A 22,306-nucleotide genomic window follows, 5' to 3' on the forward strand; every position below is an offset into this window, starting at 1 on the left:
TGTTTCTGAATATTGTGGCTCGAAAGAAAGTAGTTCTCATATTTTATCATGCAATATTGAAACAAAGTTAACACTGGGAATATTTATTTTGCATAACAGATGGCAAAATTTATCAATAAATTTATAAGGTAATAATAAATCATGATTAAAATAACTTAGGATAAAAATAATATTTGACCCAAACAATATCATTGCGCTAAATGTGGTTAAAATCTTCAACCTCGCGTTTAGAGAATTGATCAGACAATGGTTGATCTGTGAGGAAGAGTGAACGAAGTGTGGTAGGGATGTGGATAGGATAGTTAAAACTTTCGTTTTTGTCCTGAGTTAGAAACTATCTTTTTTACGGTTAGGGAAAGAGTGGGAAAATATAAGTTTTATGTGTTCGGTTTTTGTACCAGAGGATCTTAAGTAAAGGGTAGGATGTCTTGCATATATGTATACATATAACGAAAATGTAGTAGAAGATAATCACCTTAAAACAAAGTAGGCCTACAAATGAAACGCCTAATACAAGAAACAAAAGATATTTTCGTTTTACTTATATCACAGTTTTAAATCTAATTCTTCATTTAGCCATTTATTTACAACAAACGCTAAGTAATAAACAATTAAATAAGTATATGTGTCAATAATAAATTATAAAATATGATGCCAACAGTAAGTTACCGAGTAATGATAGTGAAATTACAACAACCGATTTTAAGATGTGTTCGAATAAGCTTTACAGTTTGATACTTTTGTTCATGTTTTTAAGTTTTAAGTTTACTATAAAGTAAATCAGAACCCATAAAATGAGAAAGCCAATTGTAAGATTCATTTACTTAAAGATTAGCATCGTTCAAATGCACTTTTTTTAAATTTCTGTCTGGTAAAATAATTTCAAAACTTCTGAATAAAATCAGTTAATAAATATGTTGAAAATTTATAGAATTGGAAATGTTTTAAATTTAAAACTTAGAAGGATTAAGAAGTTAATGGTAAGTTGTATGTTAATATTAAGATTGGTCATATTAAACGTTGAATATTAGTATATTTATATTAATTATATCTAAAGGACTTTAACTTGTGAATTCGTAAGGTCAGTGGGAGTTTTATTTCACTTTTCAGGTCAAAGTTTCGCATGTTCCGTAATACGTCACAAGGTATTAGAACTCAAAACCAGAACTGTAGTTGACTCGGTGGTATTAGTTCGCGTTTTTAAGCGTTAGCAGTAGTGTTTGAGCGCTTCAGAAAATACCATAGTACTTAAAATACGAGTCGTTCATATTTCTGTTTTAAGCTTCGTCATGCAATTTCGTAATCCAAAAGCGCTACCTTGCGTACAAATTTATTTATTTTTTACGTTTCTTAGTGGTTTTGGGATTGCATGTTAGCAGATAAATAGCGGGCGTGTATTTGTAGGTTGTTTTAACGTATTTGGTGATCTAAGTGTTAAGACATCTCGAGTTTTGACTTTTTTTCTCTCATTCTTTCCAGATTGTTAAAAACCAGGGTTTCGACAAAGAAGTGACAGCTGTTTATCATCTTGTATTTAGTGTCATAGTACAGTATAATAAGGAACTTAATAGTTTGTGTTTAAGATACGAAAAATTTACTTCAATGCAAATATGGCAGACCGATTGTGAAGAAAAAGATTATCCTTGCGTTTCTGGGAGTGAAAAATTCGACTCGGAATTTAAGGATTAGTATTAAAATTTAATTTTTTCCACATGAATGTAAATTCACGACTTCCACGTCTTAACCTTTACGATGCACGTCGAAAACAATTGCGAAGTTTTGAAAAAAGCCCAGACAACGGGAGTGGAGGAAGTCTTAGCCCTAACCTCCAACTTCCTACTCCGCCAATATGCCCAAATGTCACTGAACCTTTTACCACTAGTCGAATTAGCTCATATTTATTATTGGGCCAACAAGAAGGTTCAACGTTGTATCGCTGCATTCACATGCTGACTCAGGAAGAATTTGTTTGTAAGGTATGTTATTTATTTACTTTTTTTACAGAAGTTTATCTATTTTATTTTTTAGTTTTCTCGAGTAATTGGGTAGGACAGCCATCGAAGACTTTCGTCAGTACGTTTAAGAAAATTATTTGTTTTAATCGTAAGTGGTACTTACTAGCCCTTTCGTCTTTGTTATTTACAAATTGTTTTCTCTGTCAGATTCTATAAAGAGGAACTTTCTACACTTTCAAAAGGAGGAGGGATATGTAAATTTGAAAATTCAATGTTTTGCATCGTTTGCAAGAGTTGTAATAAGTATTCATGTGTTTGAGCGGGTTTAAAAACAGCACACAGGTAAGAAAGGAACTATACTGCATAAACTGTTTAGCGATTTTTTTCACCAAAGGTAAAATTGAAAACGCCTAATAATAATAGTAATAATACATTGCTTTATTTGCCGTACCCGTCTTATTTTTCACTGTATGATGAATTAAAAGTAACTAAAAGTCCCGTGAAAAAATATTCGTTTAGCTTATTTTACAATTTTCGCGCAAAGCTACGCAAGGACAATTTTGAAGTTTTTACACTGACACAGTAATAGTTAAAGGGCAGACCGCTAGTTAAGTTTCCACAGCCGGTAACAACAACTTGGCCTGTTCTTTTCTGATTGAATAGTGGGAGTCTACTGTCAATGTTATAGCATACACGCCACCTCCAGGTACGGAGCTTGTTTATGCGGCAACGGGACACAAATGTTAAACCTTAGAATTTATAGTTCGGTAGCACTGTTTACTTGGCCACGTACGGCACGATTTGTGTGGTTTGGTTTCTTTGTGTTACAACTTCTTTGTCGAGAACTTGTAAATGATTTTATGCCAGTTTGCCACTTGTTCTGGACTGTTTTTGTTCCCCGGCTCTAAGTTGAAAATATTCTGTAGAGTACGTTTTGTTCTAGTTTTTAAGCTAATAACTTTGTAATATAGTTTTAAAAAGTTTCTTCACAGATGTATTAGATTTTAGTCTTTGCCATTCAGTTTTAAAACTTACCCTTGGTATGCACGTGTAAATTAATTGTTTGCTTATTTAGTTAAGCCTCGTCACACCAAACTTGCTCGCCCTTTTAGCCGTGGGAGCGTTATAATGTGACGCTCAATCCCTCTATTCGTTGGTAAAAGAGTAGCCCAAGAGTTGGCGGTGGGTGGTGATGACTAGCTGCCTTCCCTCTAGTCTCTCATTGCTAAATTAGGGACGGTTAGTGCAGATAGCCTTCGTGTAGCTTTGAGCAAAATTCAAACCAATACCAAAACCAAACCATTATTTAGTTAAGTAACATTTCTTAACTAAAATCACGAAAGCCAACTGTTTGTATGATGTTACATCTACAGTTGTTGGTCAAGGACAATATACGTGGTAGTTATTCGTGTATTACACATGTTTAATAATTTATTTTCTTTGCACTCGGGAACGTTTTCATATAAATATATCTATAAATGTAGGAATAATCCAAGGGTTTTACTGTCACGGATTGGAGTTCTTTGTACTTGAAAAATAAATTTTATATCACTGTTTGTGTGTTTTTAGTAACTTTTTTACTATCAAAATGAAGTGACTAGAAAAAAAATCATCAGTTGTACTCATTTTGGATGTTGGGTAACAGATGAAAACTTTGTGCAGGTTATTTTCCAAATGTTAATTAATGTATTAATGTCTTATAGTCTTAAAATAAAGCGCACGTTTGAACACACACACACACACACACACACACGAATGGAAGCTTTTTATCTTGCCGATTCTTCAGACAGTTTTGTAAGTTTAGGTAGGATCACCCATCACTGTTCTATTCGTTAGAGAAAACGGAGATCTAACTATTCCTATAAAATAACCCACATCTGTAGTTGTCTTCTTAACTTGTTACCAACAATTCAACTTCTTTTGTTAACAGTTCTAACTGTACACGTAATTTCGAGTTAGGCCTAACTCGGATATGTATTAAAATAAATTTTCTTTTTTTTTTCATTATGTTAATGAGTATTCTCCAGAATTATTAGCGTTACTACGAGTATCTGAGAACTGCTTCAATGGCCCTTCGCCAAGGACATTTTTCTCCGGTTTTAATAGTATGTGGTTTCCTGTTTACATTAACCTTATGGTATAAATTACAATCCAAATGCTCGTATTTTATTAAAGATCATTTGCCAAATATATGTCTAACTTGCCAGTTTAATTTATTAAATCGCACCGTACTATCTTATCGTTCGTAATACAGCTATAAACACCCAAGAGTAAGTTTTATAGTATTCTAATTATGTCCCATCAGTATCATTAAAGTAAATAAACAATAAGAAACTTAAACTTTTCATTCAAAAGTACTTAAATGAATGGAAAAAATCTGTTATTCTAAGATGTATAACGTAAAGTATAATAGATCTCGTTTGAGTTCTGTCAAAATGCGGAAAGAAACATTGTTTGTGTTTTGATGTATGTACCTTTACTCACTAACTCGAAATAAATCAAGAAACATCTGTAATATTTGAAGCTTTTTAAAAAGTTAGTTTATAAGAGAAATATTTTCATGTTCTAAATGATTGTACCTCTACGATTATTTACATATAATGCATACCTCGGGGTGAGAAAACTTCATAATATATTGGCGATTTCAGCGGAACGTTAACCGTTGGATTTGAATACTGGAATAGAGCATTTAGTATATGAACGAAAAATATTTTCAATGGTGGGTGGTGTTAATTTTTTTAGGTATAAATAATGCAAATTTTGACCATTTGAAAATTTAAATATCTGTTACATTTTCCGGGAAAATTCGCATGTTTTTATTTTCATTTTCTTTAAAAATAAAGTACATACACATCAATGACTTTTTTTTTCCCTCCAGCGATTTCGTTGTTTTTTGGATGAATACTTGTGTTACCCTTTCAACAAGTATAATTAAACACGTTCCTGGATTGCTACAGCTGTTTATCTTCACTCTGCACTGTCATTTGGAGCACGAGGGTATGGTGCTGTTGATTATGGTGTATTAAACAATTAACATACAACAGTATTATTGTTATTCGCACAATGTAGTGTCCTCTGTGTGCTCTCAGCTGCGATCGAACCCTGATTTTTAGTGTTGTAAGCCCTCATCTGAATCGCCGGGTTAAGGGTTAGGTATATGTATGTGCGTTTGTAATTCATAAGTTGTGAAAGTTTAAAAATTTTTGAATACTTTGTGTTGCTGTATGAAATGTAAGGTTTGATACTAGGGGTCATTCACAATTTCTCTCGTGCGTACAAAATGTAAGTATTTTCGTAACCCCACACCCCTATGAAACTACAATAAAATAGTGAAGTTATTTAAATAAGTTAAAAACAACAACATTGATCGCTATAAATAGGCACTTAGCAACACGAGAATGATGTTTTACCCACAATGTTTCTGAAGTTACTGGTAGGGATATATGTTTACAACCTATGTATTGGTAACAACATTCTTAAGCCTAGACGACCCATTATCGCATTCTCCAGCGTATTTCATTGTACGCTTGTGAGAACTTAGAACGACCTCTTTAATTTATAATTGATTTTGGAAGATTCGTTTTTATCACAGATTTTATTACAATTAATTATAGTAATTCATGGTTCTACTGTTAGTATCTTTTTAGTTTGTCTCGTTCTTGTAAGCCTACATCAATTATTTTGTATGTATGTTTCAAAACGACGGTTTCTTAAAAGCTGTATTTGTTTTTAATCTAATAAAAAGAGAGGTTTCAGATTAATGGATACCTAACAGTTCTTTCTGTCCATTGCAGATTGTATCCAAAGACTTGTATGAAAAAACTCTTGCTGGTTACCTGCGGTTAGATGGACACCCACAGGTCAACAGGGTTGAAGAAGTGTTGGTTGGCACAAGTCGAGCGTATATTTTTTTCCCGCGATCGTACGAAGACTTGCATTCTTACGTGCGTTCCAAACGTTGTCTCAAAGAATCAGTGGCGGTAGATCTTTTTCAGCAGGTAGTTAAAGCGGTCCAGGCCTGCCACGATGATGGTGTAGTTTTACGAGATCTAAAACTTCGAAAATTTGTCTTTAAAGATCCCGAGAGGTAGTAATAATTGCAATTAATATTTGTCTTCTTGGATTTCGTATTTTAGTCTAATTTACGATAAAAATAGAGAGATGAGGAACCAAAGAAACTCTTTTCAATAAAATAATACAACATGATTATCACTACCGGTTCTCTGTTTAATAACGTAACGCTGAAATACCGAGTGCAGGAGTGTGTAATGGTTCATATATTTAATATGCGCGTGTTTTTAGGCAGTAAATGTATGAAAATAAATTACCAAATGTAGTTTGTTTATTTAGATGAATGTTGTTTACATCTATAACTTAAACTAGGCTGATAAAACAAAAAATGACGATTAAACAAAATAGTATCCAACCTTCTTATTCGTCCTTCACTGAATGGAAAGGCGGTTTTTCGATTGGTGGACATTTGGCCAATTAGACGTCGCCAATGTTTTCTGGCTTTGGCATGCTGTTTTTTTTTGTGAATGAATAAGACAATTCATACTTAGTGTGCTTGAAGTAATAAAACTTTATTAAAGGTAATGGTTGCTAAACTTCCGTGTACGTTTGTTGCCCGTTAGTTAATAATTTTTGTAATAGGCTTGAAATATTAATTAAACGTCTAATGAACTGTCTTATTAGGATTAATTAATATTTCTTTTTAATATTTTAGCTTTACACCGATGTTTAGATTTAGTGAATTATATGATATTGACAAAGTAAATTAACGTGATTTCGGTGTTTTCGTCATGATAATAGGTTCGCTATTCGTTTTGGTAATATTTATAATGATAGGGAAACTTGTAGGTTTAAAACATCACACGCACGCGTGCGAAATCTTCCAATTCCGAGCGCTTTCAAATTTTGGTATAAGGTGACCCCATAAAATCTGTCAGATTTTGTAATTTGTTAACCTAGAGCAATTTAAATACATATAAAAGAAATGTTTTGGATGTAATAATTAATAATAGTTTCATTAAGTGTTTTGTTAATGAAAATTATTTAGTTTGAACCAGTTAGAACTTCAGCTTAAGGATCTTTTAATACCTGGTCATCCAATAACATGAAGGTAACTTGAAAACGTATTGTAATGCATAGTTTATTACCATCAAATTTAACACCTTTTGTTCGCGTCACAGCCCCTAAAAATCTGCGACACGTAAATTGTCGCACTGTTCAAAAGTAATATCGGGCTTGTTTTTGCGGGTTCCAGTTCCCGCATAGTGATCGCCACGTGGCAAGTAAACTGAAATTACTGCTAAAATAGTTTTTGGTAACTTTGGATTTTTGTCATTTTTCGATACGTACAAAGCTCGCTGTTAAAAATGTACCATTCTCTATCCGATCCTTCTATGCTGAAGTAAAGTTCAAATAACTCGCTTCTAAGCTTTGTGTGTGTGTGGGTCGAATCCCCGTCGCATCAAACATGTTCACCCTTCAGCCGTGGGGGTGTTGTTATGTGACAGTCAATCTCACTATTCGTTGGTAAGAGTAGCTCACGAGTTGGCGGTGGGTGGTGATGACTAGCTACCTTCCCTCTAGTCTTATACTGCTAAACTAGGGACGGCTAGCACAGATAGCCCTCGAGTAGCTTTGCGAAAAACAAACAAACAAACAAACAAACAAACAGTAGTTTAGCTACCCCCATTGGCTCAGCGGGAAGTCTTGAGGTTTATAATGTTAAAAACTGGGTTTCGTACTCGTGGTAGGCACACTAAAGACCGTTGTGTAGTTCTGTGGTAAACAACGACAGAAACAGTAGTTTAGTATCAGGGGTTTGTTAATTTTATTTTTAAAACGTTTTTATCCATTTTGGGTTATATATTGCACCCATTTTTGTTACAACTTGACATGCTCCAAATAAGTCTGTCATACCAACAGTAGACATTGGTTTTGTGCTAGTTAGACCTGTTTGTTAGTTTGTGTAATAACAACAACTGTAGCTGGCGCTGCATTTTTATTTTGTAATGCGTTTAAAATGAAAAAAAAAATGTTTTATTTATGCTTGTCTTGTGTCGAAGCAGTGTTTCGTTTTTGGTACCGAAATACCACGGTAAACCTTCGTATTGTACAAGTTTCTATAAAACAAGTAACTTCGTATATCTTAAGTAATCAAATTTCAATTTTATCAGCATGAGTAAGATTATATGCAACCCTGGAAAAAAAACAAACAAACAAACTCGATGTTGCGAAATTTCGAATTTACATGTGAATATACCCGAAGGTTGATGTTAATCTAGTTGTAGTTTTCACGTACAATCTATCGAAATACTTTGTCGTGTTAAGAGTGATGCAATTGGAAACTTGTTATTGGCTGTGGAGTGTTTGCTAGTCTTGCCCGGTTCTACCCGTACCTAAGATCACTTCTAGGGGGCGTCACAATATATATAACTGCTGTTTACTACCGTCCTTGAAAGCTTCGCTAATACGTTGTTAGCCGTCTAATCAGTTCTATAACAGTTTTTTTCGTAAAGGAACGTGTTGTAATAATGAATTAAAACCTAGATTAACTCTAAATTTGTTATGATCCAGTAGGATCACGTTGTAGCTCGAATAACCGATTTATTGGTATTAAGGAATAAATTTTTGTCGTGTAAAATTTAAAATAATGGTCGTAGAGCTGAAGACCCTTGCTAATATTATCAAAATTATTATGATGCCCCCTTGCAGTTTTCATGCATTCCTTTGGGGTCATTGACCGTCAGATTCAAATTCGCCAGCGTTAGAGAATTGAAGGGGGCATGTAAAAAGTGCACTTTCCACTTGAATTTCGTATCTGCGTATCCGGTAGTTATTTCATTACTATAATACTTAAACGGTCCCTAGAAAAATTTTCATTCCAGAATCTCCCAGCAAGTTTGTTGTATTACGTAACATCTTAAAGACGTTGTCCGAAATATAAATTGAACTTTTACGAGGTCATGAACATCTAAGGTTTGGAAAATATAGGTGTGAATGTGTGATACTGAAGTTACTATTGACGTATAATCGCACACGTGTAACACCGACTGAGCTGTTATAACTCGTAAGGCGTAGTTTCGCCTTTTTGTTGTCGGGTTATTGTGTAATAATATTTTTAAATTTTATATAACGGATTAAAATACGGCGGTGGTGCCAATAGGAGTTTAATAATATAAACCTTATATGTTGTGAAACTATTTATTTGGTTGTTAGTATTGCGCAAACTACATTAATTAGGTCAGCAGGTGCGTAGCATTCTCGTACTTAGAAGCCATGGAACATTACAGTGCACTTTATTAAAATGCATTTGTGATACTGCCCCTCCCTCCTCCTCGGCCCTCCCATGTTTGATATAATTTGAGAACAAAACGCGTATCAGATGTGTAGTTCTTGAATTATTATAACAGAAAATAAAGAGAGCAAACGTTCAAATGTCTACGAATCGTTAGGCTTACCTTTCATCTTTAGTCACATAACGCAGCACGGTCGATAACACAGACTAAACTTTTCACACAACTACCAATAGTAATAAATATTTGTATCTAAAAATTTAATGAAATTATTAAAATTTGACATAATAAACAAAATTCTAATGTAAAATAATATATTTCTTCGCGAGAAATTATAGAAAACACGCAGTATTAATTACATCGCTATAAAGCGTGATCAAAACTCCAAATGTGCGAGACTGTTTATTTTACTGGTGCTAAGAATTGCTGTCCAGGTAATTTGTAAAACAAATTAGCCATTTTGCACGAAGATTAATGCAATTTTTATATTTCGATATTGAGTAAACATTCACAAAATAAAATGTAAATAAAATTATGTATCAATATTTTTTAACCATTTCATCAGAATAATTACCAAGCATGAATATGGGTGAAAAAAGGTTGTGATCAACAGCATTTTATTACTTTATTGTAGAAGTCAGCTTAAGTTGGAGACACTAGATGATGCTGTGATGCTGGATGATGACGGCAATGATCAGCTTAGTGACAGACATGGTTGTCCAGCTTACGTGAGTCCAGAAATCCTCACACCAACAGAAACCTACTCTGGGAAAGCTGCAGACTGTTGGAGCTTGGGAGTGATACTGTATACCCTTCTGGTAGGACGGTATCCCTTTAATGACAGTAACCATACATCTCTCATTGGGAAAATTCGTGAGGGAAATATACAATTCAGACTTTATTTCTTTGCAAGCGAAATGTCTCATTCGCAATTTACTGAGAAAAGACCCTAAAGAAAGATTTACAGTCGAAGATGTTCTTGATCATCCGTGGTTTAAGTTACAGTTTCATGAAGGACGAATTTCTTCTGACATTCATAAGGATGAAGCAAAGGTTCCTGAAGTCATGATTGATACCACATAACCGGCAGAAAATCCATCTTTTTTTTTACCACTGTAAATAATATTAGGATAGAACCAGTCTTTATTATTTGAGAATGTGACATATTGTACAACATTTCTGTCCAGTTTTAAGAAGTGCGTGTGGCCAACCATTAAATGTTTGGGAATATTGCCATACTTGCATGAATTGACAAGGACATTCATGATGCCACCAAACTACGTGGACCACGCTGGGTTTGATGTAGCTCAAAGCTACAAGAAATGATAACTGTTGTTAATAATGGTAAAAATGAAGACTACAGCTAGCTTTGATTTTGTTTTCCAAGCATTCCCAGTTATTTAAATATATATGTGAACAGTGTGCAGTGAACCTATAGTGGATCCCATATATTTGGTTCTTTCGTTATAACAGTAATTACCTAAACATGCTGCAAAAGAAATCTCAATTCTTAAGTAATATCACAATCCATTAAAAAATCCATAGTGGAGACAAGCAATGTAAAGATAAAAATATTAATGTTTGATTTTTAAAGAGATGGAATATATATAAAACTGGGGCACCCATTTTGCATAAAAATTACTATTTTTGTTTAGTGTCTTATTTTTTACTGTTAATCTGAAATTTCTAAAGGACAAATTAATCAATATGACCTTAGTGACATTTTTGGTGGCTTTATGCTAATGACTCACCAATTTATGGAACTTTTATTTCTTATGCAAATGAAACATAATTTCTTTCATTTTTGTCTGCCACATAATTAGACAATATAACAAGTTTTATTAATACTGTATTGTGCTAGTTATGTTAATGGTACAATTTACAGTAACAAAGTATAAAATTAAATTATTATGTAAACCTGTAACTAATAAGTTGCTATTACTGTATTCTGCTTACAAGTGTAAGTGAAACAGATTTATTTAGTTTTGATTGAATATAATTGGTTATTTCTTTGTATTGCTCATTTATTTTGGCAGTGGGAAAAATATTTCATGTTATAATTTGTCTTGAGCTAGATTGGGGTAACTTTTCATCTGTAAGATACTAACAGCAGCTGTGAATTGTTCCTTTATTAAAATAAACTTTTATAGAAAACATTTATTAACTACCTCTTTCAGTTGCTAAAAATCTCAGTCAAGAACTTCTTTATGGCTTGTTTCTTATTTGCTTTAGCAGTTTATTGTGCTGCTCCATGGAGTCGTGTGTGGCTAAGTAATCAGATACGTTATTCAGATGGTGAAACGGTTATGGATGTAACCGGTATTTGACATGCATAGCTATTCATAAGATACAAATTATGAACATTTGAAATTTTTTAAAACTGAAGTAACAACTTTATACAGAACATTAATGAGAGTACAAATTTCTACAGGCTAAAAGTAATAACTGTTTCTCGTTTGAAATGTTAGAAAGATTCCACACTTAGTTCAGACTGCAATGCATTTCAACAAGAACATCATTGTTTAAGACTCCAAATGAAGGTTAATCAACGTTTAATTGGATTACCCCAGATTTTTCAACACATCAAAGTTAAACAACAAATGTGTATATAATTTCTTAATATAGTTTGAAATCTTGGTTATCTATATAAATGTTGATTAACGTGCATTATGAGAACTAATAAGGTACTGTCTGACATCTTTGTTCTTAAACATCGAATATTCATTCAGTAACATTCGAAATTAAGATAGTTAAAAAGTTGTATTGAAATTATTGTCTCCATGCCATTAGAAGATACAAAAATTAATTTCTTAATTCTTAGCATATTAAGATACCCGAGTATGGTTTACATATTGTAAAGTCTACTTTTGTTACCATGTGAACAGGTGAAGATTCTGTATGTTTACATGATGGAACAATTCTTGTATATAATTATTGGAAAAAAGCTTTGAATAACATTATAAATATTAAAAATTTAACACCTGAAAGGTTGTACAGATAACATTCTGTAATAAAATTTCAATGAAAGTGCACTTTTTGTAAGTTATGTGAAATTTTGTTTTTTTATGACTGCAGGCAGGCCTAGTTGCCGTTCCAAGTTTCTTTCATGACGGACAATACAGTGAAGTGGTACAACTTTCTTAAAGTAATAAAAACACAAACGTGTGATTTTTACATAGGAAATTTTGGGAAAATATCACAGTACAAGCGCCAGTCTGAGAAATCGTAGGTATAACATTCTCTGGAGTAGGAATGACATAGAAACCTTCAATGTCTAAATGTCCATAAAATGGTAAATGTTATTTACAACTACATGCTACCTAATGTATAATTCTGGATATTAAATAAAATGTCCAGCACTTTAGGTGTGTGTTATACGTCAGCTGATGTGTTAACGTCATTGATGTAGTTTTCCCTATCTATGGTGAATAGTCTATTCTTTAAGAGAAATTTAAAATGTAGGTTTGCTGTAATGCTTGTGATTGATGGGTTTTTCTGCCAACAATAATTAAAGAACGTTGTTATTTTTAGGAATTTTGTGAGTGATAGATAAAGCAATAGCAATCTTACTTGGGTTAATACAAAAGAAAGTTGGCACTTTGTTGGGTGAAGCAGACGTGTTTTTAAAAAAGAAAAGATAAATCTATATGTAAATGCAAATTAAAACAAAATGGTTCAAATAAATTCTGAGCCTTAAAAAAGTAAATTCCTGCAAGTACCAGTAGAATTTTTCCTTTGCATATAGTTGGATAGTAACAGGTTTTGATAACTAGTAATGTAACTTCTCATGACTGTCAGTTAGTGCAATATTGAATACTTTGTAAGAACTTCTAGCATACTAACAATTTTAAGAACTTGCAAAGTTTTTCTTTCTCTGAATGCTACACCAATACAGGAAATTTTTACAAACAAAAACCTTTATGTAACAAGTATTTTCTAAACAAAGTTTCAATAAATTTTTAGTATGCTTGGATCCTGCTTATTAACAAACAGGTTTTATGTGTATTGTTATAAAGGATAAAATAAAGTACTGTTAATGAACAAGCTATTTTAAAAGATTGCTAAAAGCAAGAAAATAGCTTTTTTTTTTTTTAATTTTGTACAAAGCTACACGAGGGCTATCTGTGCTAGCCGTCCCTAATTTAGCAGTGTAAGACTAGAGGGAAGGCAGCTAGACATCATCACTCACTGCCAACTCTTTTGCACAATGAATATTGGGATTGACCATCACATTATAATGCCCCCATGGCTGAAATTGCAAACATGTTTGGTGTGATGGGGATTTGAACCTGTGACCCTCAGATTACGAGTGAGCGCCTTACCCCACCTGGACATGCCTGGCCTAAGAAAATAGCGACTCGAACCTTTGATTATTAAAACTGGGAATTCCTTCTTTAAGAGGCCCAGCATGGCCAAGTGTGTTAAGGCGTTCGACTCATAATCCGAGGGTCGTGGGTTCAAATCTCGGTCACACTAAACATGCTTGCCCTTTCAGTTGTGGGGGCATTATAATGTGATGGTCAATCCCACTATTTGTTGGTAAAATAGTAGCTCAAGAGTTGGCGGTGGGTGGTGATGACTAGCTGCCTTCCCTCTAGTTTTACACTGCTAGTACAGATAGCCCTTGAGTAGCTTTGCTCGAAATTCCAAAAAAAACAAACAAATCTTAAGTTTGGTTAATGCAAGTGTTTAAAATAAAATTAATATTATTTGTAGTTCTTTAAACTGTAAATAAAGTAAAATAAAAATATATTAGTTTAAAGCAAAATCAACAGTAAGTGTTCTTATCTTTGTTTCAACCTCATCTGCTAATTCTTAGGTTGTGGAGGAAGTTCGTAACTGCAAACAAATTTTTTTGTTTTACTTTTCTGTTTATTATTGTGATCCTAACAACCAGCTTCAGGATAATTATTATTTTTTAAAATCTGATCAGCTACAGCTAATTTGGCTCTGGGAATCTTCCTTTATGTGGCCATATGTCATACTTGATTATGGTTTCTTGTTAATCAGATTGGTTATACATGGTTCTAGTGTACCTATTTTTATTTTTAGTAAGCAGGCTTACCCTACATTTTTGCCCTCTAATTTTAATGTAGAATCTTTCCCTAAATTTCTCAAATTCCAAGCCCTGGTCGTTCTTTGCATAACAGGCGATCAAGATAGCATGATGCTGATTTTATTCTGACTGCTTTTGTAAATCTTTGAAGATACAACCTATACTGCCCATGAAGAAAACATCTGTAATGCTATATGTTGTACAAGTAGATAACAGTCAGTGTCCTCTAATGATAGGCCAGGTATCTCAAGAGTTTACTGTCATTCCTACATTTGGATAAAAATAACCAGTAACATTGATGTGCTAGTCATTATGGGTAAATTTGATGTTTCTCATCAAGTAAGAACATTATATTTAAAAGTACCAGAATGTCAGTGAATTGGTTTGCAGGAATAAATCTCAAAGGAACAAGTACACACTGTTTTTGTCTTTGAGATAAATAAAAATTGTGTTCATGTGGTATTAAAATGTCTTTCTGTTAAATGTATTTATTTACACAAACTTGGTTTCACCAAAATTCAGTATGACTTTGTCATCCATTCTGTTTGTCCTCCAGTTATGTTGATGAATGATTCCAACCAGTATGACTTACTGTAACAGCCAACACTCTCTTAATCTGATTACACTTCTACAGAGAAATACAGTCCTGTTTGTACATGAACCTAGTGTCATTCTACTTTTACTGTCAAATACAGTCCTGTTTGTACATGAACCTAGTCTCATTCTACTTTTACTGTCAAATACAGTCCTACTGTTTGTACATGAACCTAGTCTCATTCTACTTTTACTGTGAAATACAGTCCAACTGTTTGTACATGAACCTAGTATCATTCTACTTTTACTGTCAAATACAGTCCTGTTTGTACATGAACTTAGTATCATTCTACTTTTACTGTCAAATACAGTCCTACTGTTTGTACATGAACCTAGTTTCGTTCTACTTTTACTGTCAAATACAGTCCTACTGTTTGTACATGAACCTAGTTTCGTTACATGAACCTAGTCTCATTCTACTTTTACTGTCAAATACAGTCCTACTGTTCATACATGAACCTAGTCTCATTCTACTTTTACTGTCAAATACAGTCCTACTGTTTGTACATGAACCTAGTCTCATTCTACTTTTACTGTCAAATACAGTCCTACTGTCAAATACAGTCCTACTGTTTGTACATGAACCTAGTCTCATTCTACTTTTACTGTCAAATACAGTCCTACTGTTTGTACATGAACCTAGTCTCATTCTACTTTTACTGTCAAATACAGTCCTACTGTTTGTACATGAACCTAGTCTCATTCTACTTTTACTGTCAAATACAGTCCTACTGTTTGTACATGAACCTAGTCTCATTCTACTTTTACTGTCAAATACAGTCCTACTGTTTGTACATGAACCTAGTCTCATTCTACTTTTACTGTCAAATACAGTCCTACTGTTTGTACATGAACCTAGTCTCATTCTACTTTTACTGTCAAATACAGTCCTACTGTTCATACATGAACCTAGTCTCATTCTACTTTTACTGTCAAATACAGTCCTACTGTTTGTACATGAACCTAGTCTCATTCTACTTTTACTGTCAAATACAGTCCTACTGTTTGTACATGAACCTAGTTTCGTTCTACTTTTACTGTCAAATATAGTCCTACTGTTTGTACATGAACCTAGTATCATTCTACTTTTACTGTCAAATACAGTCCTACTGTTTGTACATGAACCTAGTCTCATTCTACTTTTACTGTCAAATACAGTCCTACTGTTTGTACATGTTTGTACATGAACCTAGTCTCATTGTACTTCTACAGTCAAATACAGCCCTACTGTTTGTACATGGACCTAGTCTCATTCTACTTTTACTGTCAAATACAGTCCTACTGTTTGTACATGAACCTAGTCTCATTGTACTTCTACAGTCAAATACAGCCCTACTGTTTGTACATGGACCTAGTCTCATTCTATTTTTACTGTCAAATAGTCCTGCTGTTCATATTTTAACTTGTCTCATTGTACTTCTACAGTCAAATACAGCCCTACTGTTCATACAACAACTTGTCTTATTCTACTCTTACCATCAAATACAGTCCTACTTTTTATATTTTAACCCAGGCTCACTCTATTTTAACAGTCATATTGGCAAAAGTCACACTTAGACTCAAGTTTCAGTTTTTAATAATAATTCATGATGAACTCTTCCAAGAAATTAGTGGATGTGGTGTTAAGTACATAATGAATAAAAGTGATGCACATTAAGTAATTTATTGATTGCATAAGATAACAAAGAATATGAAAACTTTACAGGTGTGCATTTATACTTTATATATATATATAAATATACACAAGTATACAAAATTACTTCTATCAATTCACTAACACATGGACAGTAAAAGACCTGTCACTCTTTCGGAAACTTCATTAGTATTATAACAATAGTGAGAAAAAGAAAGACAAAAATTGAGATAAAAAAATAAGACAGCTTATTATAATACAATAACTAGCTTTAGACCGTGTTACATGTTTAATATTACTAGGTTACATTTACATTTTGAAGACATTTTAAATTTCATATACTTTGCAGCTGTGATTATAACATTAGAAATCACGCTTTTATCTTGCCTTATCACGTACGATCATTTCGATAAATTTTAAGATTTCTTCATTAACTTTACAACTACAAGTCTGTCAGAATTTTTTACTGCTACTCATCGAGAAAGTAAATGCAGGGTTGTTATGAAAAGGTTTGGCTTTTTTTATTTTTCGTTCCATGTTGTTATAGTTTCAAAGTCAACCATTTTTATTGTCAGCAGAAGTTTTCCAGAGTTCCTTTCTATCATTATTTTTACATGCGCTTTTCTAGGAACACAAATTTCTTCAATATGGTAAACCTGAAGAATGGGATAGTGTGGTTCCCAACTGAAATCAAACGTGTTTTAAAGCAAAGACAGATTGGCTTATCTATGTCTACCTCATGAAATTCAACCTTCTATATTTGGTTGTAAATCCATAAACTTACCACTGTCTTGTCAGGGAAAAATGAAAGCAGGACGATATTTTAGAAGTTTTATATTCATCTCTCACTTTAGTGATTAGATTGTAACTTCTTTTTAAATAATCATACTGAGCTGATGGATTAAAACCAAATTTTTTGTTTGACTAAACCTATTAAGCAATCGTGTGACAAGTACAACTGACTAAATGAAATGGATTAATCGCTGGTCTACACTGGGATTCCATATAATTTGTAAGGTCCACATTACTATAAATGTGTGATAATACCATGTCTTTTGTTGTTCACATATGTTAAGTTTATAATACCTGCACAGTTTTTATAACTGCATTGGGTTTATGTTCCGTATATTTCAGTTAGTTAGATATACTAAATTGAAAACTTGATGAAATTTGAGGATATGACAACATTTCACTAGGATTTCAAGTTGGTGGTTGATCAACAAACACTAAACGTGTCAGCGTGGAGATACACAGAATATACATCACAGGTTTGATACAAAAGAAATCACAGCATTAAGTCTGACACTTGACCTAAGAGTTTAAAACACTTTCCTTAAGCAAAATCTAGAATTACTGAGAAATAAAGGTGACTGCTAGTATTATATAGGCCTTGTTTACTATAGTTGTGTCTATTAGAAGTACAATATTTTGTTCAACATCCACAATAAAGGCTGATTAGACTAATAATACACAGGATTTCATCACGATTATTTTTATTCCCTTGTGTATTGCAATAAAAAAAAAATTCCGATATGGAATAAACGTATTGAAATTTGTTGTAGTTATTAGAAAAAACAGGTAAAAAGAACTTTTTTCAAAATCCTGAGAGGAATCAGTTTAGTTTGCCCAGTTCTATCTTCTTTTGGATTGCTCTGGATGAATGGTACACAACGGAATCTATCAGACTGGCCACTGAAGGATGAAAAAATTAGAAGACATAGCAATAAGGATGAGGAATGTTGTTGAATGTCACTTCTGGAAGTTTCTATACTTAATGTTATTTCAATTGTCTAAAGTTAAGGAAGACACAGAAAGGGGATTTTGGATGTACAATACCAAATACGTAAAACATATCAAGTGCTTCCTATCTTTCTCTGACTTACATCTAGGTTGAATTTTAGCAGTTTGGAGGTTTTATTTAAAAATCATGACCTGTGTCAAATATAACTTTTATCACACTGTGTGTACAGTACAACTTTTATCACACTGTATGTATAGTACAAGTTTTATATACCATATGTACAGTACACCTTTCATCACACTGTATATATAGTACACCTTTTCAAGCTTCCCTTGAGCTACACTTTTTATATTAGCCAATAACAGGATTACACATATACACTGTCATGGTTCACTTTTATTGGTGAAATTACCTAAACCCACAGTAGACAAAATGACAGGACTGGACTTCAATAATCAATAACTGTTAATTAATGCTTATGGTTTGCACTGTCAAACACACACCATGATTGATCGTTAATGTTAGTGTTAAGGTACCAGCAGTATCACATGATATGGTTGTGCAAAGAAAACCAGGAAATTCTTATTAAGTTTCTCCTGTTAAAAATGAAGTTTTTACAAGATAAACCGAAACAGAAAACAACTCAGAACCATACCTTATTAACTCTACAGATACAATCATGTTTCATTAAGCAGCAGACATTACCAAACTAAGAATATTTCTTCATTGCTTTACGTTCCTATGCTTAACAATACAGCATTTGTAAGATAAGGAACACTTACAAACCAGAACCAGACTTAATTCTTGGGGGTAGGGAGTCTGTTTCATCTTACAGCATGAACTAGATATAGTTTCTTAGTTTCCTATTGTTAATAATACACTTTTTACAAAACTAGAAAAGCTTGGAACAAAACCAGAACCAGATCTAATTACCACAGCAAGATTTCCACCAGCTTTTCTTTACAAAACCACGTTACCTAGCATTTAAAATCTTCTAATTACTAATTTGAGGTTCCTACAAGTAGCAAAAAATTTTTTGTATGAGACCAGAGAAACTTGAAACATAATCAAAATCAGACCCAAAATAAATGAAACTAGTTTTGAATGTAATCCAGTGTAATAAATATAAAATAACGTTCCTCATGGACTGAAGAGTTCATTGGGACTGTTATTCTTTCATCTGAGACGTTTATGGTTTCAGACTGAGTCTTTCATCAGCTTATCATTCTTTAAAACACAAGACGGTAACTTCATTCACAAGAATAACAATAAAGAATATTAAGAACAAAAGATATACAAACAAAACAGGTTCCACATCCATATAAAACAAAACAGGTTCCCCATACATATAAAACAAAACGGGTTCCACATACATATACAAACAAAATGGGTTCCACATACATATAAAACAAAACAGGTTCCCCATACATATAAAACAAAACAGGTTCCACATACATATAAAACAAAACATGTTCCCCATACATATAAAACAAAACAGGTTCCCCATACATATATAACAAAACAGGTTCCCCATACATATAAAACAAAACAGGTTCCACATACATAAAACAGGTTCCACATACATATAAAACAAAACAGGTTCCCCATACATATAAAACAAAACAGGTTCCACATACATATACAAACAAAACAGGTTCCACATACATATACAAACAAAACAGTTTCCCCATACATATAAAACAAAACAGGTTCCCCATACATATAAAACAAAACATGTTCCCCATACATATAAAACAAAACAGGATCCACATACATATAGAACAAAACAGGTTCCCCATACATATAAAACAAAACAGGTTCCACATACATATAAAACAAATACAAAACAGGTTCCCATACATATAAAACAAAACAGGTTCCACATACATATAAAACAAAACAGGTTCCACATACATATAAAACAAAACGGGTTCCCCATACATATAAAACAAAACGGGTTCCCCATACATATAAAACAAAACGGGTTCCCCATACATATAAAACAAAACGGGTTCCCCATACATATAAAACAAAACGGGTTCCACATACATATACAAACAAAACGGGTTCCACATACATATACAAACAAAACAGGTTCCACATACATATAAAACAAAACAGGTTCCCCATACATATAAAACAAAACAGGTTCCCCATACATATAAAACAAAACAGGTTCCACATACATATAAAACAAAACAGGTTCCCCATACATATATAACAAAACAGGTTCCCCATACATATAAAACAAAACAGGTTCCACATACATATAAAACAAAACAGGTTCCACATACATATAAAATAAAATAGGTTCCACATACATATAAAACAAAACAGGTTCCACATACATAAAACAAAACAGGTTCCACATACATATAAAACAAAACAGGTTCCACATACATAAAACAAAACAGGTTCCACATACATATAAAACAAAACAGGTTCCACATACATATAAAACAAAACAGGTTCTACATACATAAAACAAAACAGGTTCCACATACATATAAAACAAAACAGGTTCCACATACATAAAACAAAACAGGTTCCACATACATATAGAGTAATAGAATTTGAACCTGTCATTTTCAGAGTAAAATACATCAATAGATGAACATGAATGTAAAATCATAATGAAACGTTTTTTGTTTGTTAAGTTCTGTGTGTTTATTTCTTATCAATAGTTTTCACACACAGTTTTCGTATGAGTTAAATTATACAACTATTTTTATGGTAAATCTTCAATTGCACTTTCACATAAATTATGACAAAATAAAAAATACTTACCTGTGAAGACACCACCAATAATTGCACAAACACTGGTCAAAAAATGAAAGAATGACCTACAATGTGAACACAACACCTGATTAGACGAGACACACTAGGTTTAATTAATTTACACAATATGAACTACAGACATTTTCAACAAGTGCATTCATTCAAAACTTTTACTTTTTAATTAAATATTTTCCTACTCATTAGAACTAAAAAACAAGCACACTATGTTGTAAGTGTGCATCTGAAAACAGTATAAAGGTTACAAGATAAAATATTAAATGCCGAGAGTGTGAGATAATTTAAACGTGATATGCATCAGACACAAGAAGATAATAAAAACAAAGTTCTGAAGGTTTATAAAAACTGGTTGTCAGTTTATCAAATATATCAAAACAAGGTCCAAAACCTGACTAAACCAGAACACAGTGCTACTGTGTGAAATGTATGACAACTGACTAAAACCTAAATGATACTATTGAGCTGAAAGATTGCTAAGACAAAACCAAAACTTGTGAGAATGTTAGCTGACATGTGGTAAGTATAATCATAAATTTCAGGCCTGTCTTTATAATGATGTAATAATAAAACAACTATTTCTCTTGTTTTTTCACTGACAAGGAAAGTTTTATTTTTATTACAAATATATAAAAACAACTAAATTTATAAAATAAAATAGGGTATTGTTAATAATTTGAACTTGAGAAATTTTGAGATCAGTATTGCTTTATTAACTAATTAAATAACCATCTTCTGCAGAAGATGCTTACTGCAAAATTGCAGCACTGTTATGCATTCTCATGGCCATCAGATAACATGACCAATGATGGAAGAAGTGTTCTAAGGACAGCATGAATTCTAAACAGTTGTTCTTACAAAAAACAATTCACCCTCAGTATACACGTTCCTAAACCTCTGTTTCATTTTATTATTCATTACTGAATATCTTATTACAAATAAATTTTATATTTTATTAAGGTGCAATGTTTGTTTCACCTTTCACTCATTCTTCCTCATTTCTCTCTCTCTCTTTCCAGGGTCTCTAAACCAATTAAAACATCTTATTTTTTGATGGACCAATAAGATTTATTATGAAATTTACAGTCACTTGGGCAACATTTCTATTATTAATCAACATGTTAAAGGACTTGTATTTCATGTATGAATTCATTATAACCACCTCAGTGTAACAAAATACTTATGCTCTCAAAGATAAAAAAATATTTGCTAAAAGTACGTTTTACAATT

General features: G+C 32.7%; 1 protein-coding gene and 1 pseudogene across 3 annotated transcripts in view; one reads left to right on the forward strand and one right to left on the reverse strand.

The window, feature by feature from the left end:
• The first annotated feature begins 232 nt into the window (after positions 1 to 232).
• On the forward strand, positions 233 to 12,291 carry LOC143246658 (tribbles homolog 2-like; annotated as a pseudogene). Its single transcript, XR_013026089.1, has 4 exons — positions 233 to 418; positions 1,480 to 1,976; positions 5,750 to 6,042; positions 9,894 to 12,291. The product of XR_013026089.1 is annotated as a tribbles homolog 2-like (transcript).
• A 4,265-nt stretch (positions 12,292 to 16,556) lies between these two features.
• Positions 16,557 to 22,306, reverse strand: part of LOC143246665 (endoplasmic reticulum-Golgi intermediate compartment protein 3-like) — a 71,486-nt gene continuing 65,736 nt past the window's right edge. For both annotated transcript variants that reach the window (XM_076493736.1, XM_076493735.1), the window contains 2 exons: positions 21,071 to 21,126; positions 16,557 to 18,234 (listed from right to left, as the gene is read on the reverse strand). In XM_076493736.1, the coding sequence (XP_076349851.1) occupies positions 18,155 to 18,234; positions 21,071 to 21,126 (136 nt within the window). In that variant the 3' untranslated portion in view covers positions 16,557 to 18,154. The remainder of the gene's footprint in view (positions 18,235 to 21,070; positions 21,127 to 22,306) is intronic.

This window comes from Tachypleus tridentatus, chromosome 3, assembly GCF_004210375.1.
Source record: "Tachypleus tridentatus isolate NWPU-2018 chromosome 3, ASM421037v1, whole genome shotgun sequence".
Classification (NCBI taxonomy): domain Eukaryota; kingdom Metazoa; phylum Arthropoda; class Merostomata; order Xiphosura; family Limulidae; genus Tachypleus; species Tachypleus tridentatus.